Source organism: Podarcis erhardii (assembly GCF_964252035.2).
Source record: "Podarcis erhardii genome assembly, chromosome: 5".
Lineage (NCBI taxonomy): Eukaryota > Metazoa > Chordata > Lepidosauria > Squamata > Lacertidae > Podarcis > Podarcis erhardii.
The window spans coordinates 43,263,863-43,269,138 of NC_138509.1; the positions used below are offsets into that span (position 1 = coordinate 43,263,863).

The 5,276-nt window shown below is 47.6% G+C and overlaps 1 protein-coding gene across 1 annotated transcript; it reads right to left on the reverse strand.

Annotated features, from left to right (window-relative positions):
• Window positions 1-3,408: 3,408 nt before the first annotated feature.
• On the reverse strand, window positions 3,409-4,298 carry FOXI2 (forkhead box I2; the record flags this gene model as incomplete). The annotated part of the gene is made up of 1 exon (XM_081863594.1): window positions 3,409-4,298. Exon 1 carries the CDS (start codon window positions 4,141-4,143, stop codon window positions 3,409-3,411), a length of 735 nt encoding a protein of 244 aa, XP_081719720.1. The 5' UTR covers window positions 4,144-4,298.
• Between the last annotated feature and the right edge of the window lie 978 nt (window positions 4,299-5,276).

A 5,276-nucleotide genomic window follows, 5' to 3' on the forward strand; every position in this document is an offset into this window, starting at 1 on the left:
CAAAGAACATTTTGAAAGTGAGACATTTCTGGACAGCCCAGGCCAATGGGTCAAAACAGAAGCAGTAAAGCAAGCAGCCGTCATCAGGTGAATGCAAATTCATGTTCCTGCATGACTCTCCAGTATTTTAAATATGCTGACAGAAGCTCTCCTCTCCCCACCTTGTAATGGGTGATATCTAACCAAGTCATACTTGACTTAGGTCTACTGAGTTCACTGGTTCTACTCTGAGTATGTCTTAGTTGGCTATAACCCAATATGGTGAGTGTGATGGTTGTAAAGCTGTTCTTCCTAAATTACCAATTGTCTTTCTTTTTTCTTTTTTTTTCTTTTTTGAAAATCTGAAATAAAGCTTTATTTACAGCTGGTGTAGAGCTCTACTGCCAATAAAACATTTTCAACATATGAAGTGTCATATACTGGAGTACACCAATAACTAAAAATGTTCAAAAGTAGGGTTCTCTTTAAATACAAAAAAAGTTTTCTTTCAACACAGTTCAGTTGAGTCAACAGATTTACTTTAGAGAAAGTAAATGGTGGGCCTCAGGGATATCAACCTGGAATGTGTGGTTTGGAAATAATAGTCTGGCACTGTACACAAATATGGAAGTAATCATACTGCAATCTGTGGGACTTTATTTCTAATAATAATAATAATAATGAATATATTATAAATTAGAATAAATAAATACATAAATATTGTCCCCTGTGGAGATGGCTGTTCATTATAGACATTATTAAATAATACAATGTCCATCTTTTATTCCAATGTTTAACTGGATTAGTTTGATTATTCTTTCCTATTATAATGGTTCAAAGTGAATTAAAACTTTCCTCAATGCTGGCAACACTATCTAAGACTGCAGTCATGCTCACAGTTCCCAGGGAACAAGTTCTGCTGAACTACCAAGTTCCTTCTAAGTAGGTATGCAGAGGATTGTGCTGTAAGATGATTCTGCTAAAACAAGCCATTGATATTTCTAGGTGCCTTGATCTTAATTGGGACATTTCAGGTCACACACTTAATATGACGTTACCAGACCATGTCATCCTCAATAAGCACCTTCAGACACCATATGCATTGAGGCATATGTCATATGGATAATGATCTATTAGATAATCATTTCAAAGCAATATTGCTAATGGGACAAAACACATCTGATGTGTTCATGCTAGCAGTCTTTTCTTTGTATGATAATAATAATAATTACGATAACAAATGATCCTTTGTACAGTGGTTTCAAAGGTTCAGAATGCATCATAGGCATTATCTAGTTGCAATCTTTAAAATAGTCAAAGCAATATTGTCTCCTGTATAGCACTTTTAGACTGAAACTAAGAGTGGCTTGTTGAAGGCTACCTAGTGAGTTCATGGCAGAGGCAAGATTTGAGCTAAGGATGTCTTGATTCACAGATCAGTTTCTTTAAGTGCAATGCTATGCATGTTTACTCCTGTTATGTTTAATGGGACTCCCCCCTACCCCCAGGCAAGTGTGCATAGGATATAGGATTGCAGCTTCAGCTACTACCTGACAACCACCATACATGCTTCTGTGACTGCACACTTTACACCAACAGTACAGTTTGATGTTAACCTACCCTTAGAAGATCCACCTGTAGTTTCAACCCTCTGCACACTTATCTGGAAATAAGACCCACTTATGAGGCTTACTTTGTGTAAACAGCCATAGGGGCTTACTTCATGTAAACAGGCATAGGATTTCGCTGTAAAAATGCTTATGGCTTTTCCCATGTCTGGAGAAATGCAAAAGTTTCATTGGCTAAAAGTGTACACTTGCCTTCAAAGATGTTCCCTTCCCACTTCCTTTACCAAACAAATACACACCCCATGCACACAAATAAAGACAGAGAGCCTCATAGGTGCTTTCAGACTCATGTGAAGAGCAACTACTTTTAGTCTGCTGATCACTAAAACACTGGGTAAAACACCCGGTTTGAAAGCAGTAGCCTTTGATTTCCATTAGTCTAATCAAGGGAACATGATAATTAAGCCACTACTATCATCTCAGCAATGGGGCAAATCAGAGTGGGTGTGGATTTGGAGAAACTGGGTGGAATGACGTTTGGATGTCAAGGTGGCTGCAAACAAGTTGGGTGCAGTCCTGCTCCACTATGCTTAGCAAGAATGTGGCCATTGGCTTCAATGGGAGCTGGATCTTTCCCACTGCTACATTCATCCATGCAACAGCATGTATTAGAGCAATGCACAGATGGAACCATAGGCTCCTCTCCCTTGGGTTGTCTCCATGCATCCCCTAAAGGAAATGTCTAAACCAATAAATGTTTTTTTGGGGTGTATACACACACACACTCACATATAACCCTGCCCCCCCTTCAATGAAAACTTATCAAGAAATGTAAAGATTATTATTAGTAGTAGTACTTATAAAGTAACTGAAATTGTTAGATGTTAAAAACAACCAAATAAAAAAATAGGTCCTGTTCACAGGCATACCAACTAAAAGAAGAGGAAGGAGATTGATTTGTGATAAGCCAGGGTGAACAGGTGGTTTTAGATTCAAACAATGACTATGAGTAAAGAGCCACCAGGAGACACTTGTTCAGCATAGACTAATGCAAACTGAGAGCTGATGAAGGACGGTTTAAACATCTTTAAATATATTATACTCTGTGCTCTGTATTAATTAATCCAGAATATAATGTCCTTAACCCTGTAATGTCTAATCATTTTTAGAGTCCTGCTCTGTACGTGTAAAAGGCAGGGGGAACCTTTTAAACTGCCCTGTTTGTGAATAGGGCAGGATATTTTAAACATGTATTTAAAGCGCTCAAAAAACAAAAACAAAACCTTCGCATGAAAATTTGGGGAAGGACAGGTCCTTTAATCGATCTGACTGACAACAGCACAGAGTGCGGAAGGCTGCTATGCTAAACACGCCTTCCCTGGACAAGTCCAATGGACTTGATAGTAACTCCTGAGCCAACTTGCGTGGCGGTACCTGCAGCACGCGAGTTGGCTCAGGAGCAAGTTCTATTGAACTCGGCGAGCGTTTCTTTTAAATACACTTGCTGTGGCTTGTGCTGTGAAATTTGTCATTATGGGCGCTCTCATCCACATTAATTCGTCTTGAACGTGCCTCCTAACATTTCACACCGCCACTTCTAGAGTTACTGTCACCCTCTGATTCCACACTAAAACAAAAATGTAGGAACCCTCCTCCCAATTTCTTAGAAACTTGCTTCGAGAGGCTGGGGAGACAACCCACGTTGCCCCGCGCTGGAGTCACGCACCTCCCGCCTGTGACTCACACGCGACTAACCCGCGGCCAGCAATCCTGAAGATGCAAGCCAGTGTGGTCCGACTAGGACTTGGGAGACCCTGGTTCGAATCCAGCCACTGGGCGACCGGGGGCCAGTCAGCGCCTCTCAGCCGAAGCAACTCGCAGGGTTGCTGTGGGGATTAAACGAGAACCATGTAGGTACGCCGCCTTGAGCTCCTTGGAGGAAAAGGCGGAGTATCAAGGAAGTAAGGAACCAAATAGCCACGGGCGAGGGACGCGGCGGGTCCTGCGAGGGATGGCAGCCCTTACCTGGGTCGTCCTCGTTCCTGGGCACCTTCCGGAAGCAGTCGTTGAGCGAGAGGTTGTGTCGGATGGAGTTCTGCCAGCCGGCTTTGCTCCTCTTGTAGAAGGGGAAGTTGCCGGCCACGTACTGGTAGATCTGGCTCAAGGTGAGCTTCTTGTCGGGCGCGCTCTGGATGGCCATGGCGATGAGCGCCGAGTAGGAGTAGGGCGGGCGCACCAGCTTGAAGAAGTCCTGCTGGCCGGCCAGAGACAGCCAGCTGAGCTCCGGCCCCGCCGACGGCGCGCCCAGCGGCTGCCGGGCGCCGGCTGCGCCGTAGGCCGAGGGCAGGAAGGGGGCGGCGGCGGCGGCTCCATTGGGCCCGGCGGCCAGGTAAGGGCTGGACGGCACGGCCGAGCCGTTGAGCCACAGGTACGGGCTGCCGCCTCCCGCTTCCCCCAGGCTGTAGCCGGCGGCGGCGGGGTGGGTCCCCGGGGGTCTCTGAGGGGGCGGGAAGAGGCTCAGGTTGTCGCAGTAGACGGCGGCCACGTCCAGCAGGTCGTGGGCGCTGGGGGGCTGCTGCCCCTCCAGAGCGTTCATCCTAGGCAGCCTCGCACCGACGGCTCGCCCGAGACGCTCCCGCCAGCCGAGGCGCAGGAGCCATGGCCCGAGAGCCAGGGGACGGCGCAGGGAGCGGGGCAGCGCCGCCCACTCTCTACCAGTCCAGATCGCGCACCCCCACCCTGCCCGTCCAAGGCGCAGATCTACTACTGCCCGCCGCCCCCCACCGGCCCTCGACCTCCCCCTCCCTCCCTCCCCCTCCTCCAGCCAAGCGGCGCCACGCTCCACACTGCCCCGTCCCCAAACTGCAGCCCCTCCCCCCCCCACTCCTCCTCCCTGGCATCGATTGTCCTAACATCCCGTCCGCCCCTTCAGCTCAGCCTCCCCCTCCCTCCTTCCGAGAATCCAAGGAACGGCAACATCGGTCCACATTAGAAGGGAGTTGACAGATCTCTCTGCTAGAGGTTGGCTGCGACAATGCAATCCCCCTCCTCCTTTAATCCTCAAGTTTGCCCAGGAAAGTGGTGGCATTTCCCTGCTGTGTTTGTCCCAGCACCCTGTTATTCAATGGTATACTCTCACTGTATATGGAGGCTCCATTTAACTAGTCTGGATAATATTCATTGGTAGAATTTCTCTGTTTTTCCAGAGCTTGATGCTTGGGGCATGGTTTTTTTTGGCCCCTAGAGCCTTCAAAACTCGGGGATCAGTTTTATCCCCTATGCTCTTTAACATCTACATGAAACCACTGAGTGGAGGTTTGGAGTGCTTTGTCAGCAAAGTGCTGATGACACTTCAGGTGAGGCAGTAGAAGTGCTGGACCAGTGTCTTGCCTGGGTAATGGACTGGATGAGAGCCAACAAACTGAAGCTCAATCCAGATAAGGAGGCACTGTTAGTGGGTGGTTCCCTTGACCCGATGGATGGGAGGTTGCCTGCTCTTGATGGGGTTACACTCCCTCTGAAGGAGCAGGTACACAAATTGGTGGAACTCCTGGATCCACGGCTGTTGCTTGAGGCCCAACCCAGGATGGTCTCAGTGGCACGGAGCTTCCATCAGCTTCAGGCTATCTGGACAGGTATAACCTAACTTCTGTTGTCTATGCTCTGATCACCTCTAAGTTAGATTACTGCAATGCGTTATAAGTGGGGCTGCCTCCGAAGACTGCTTGG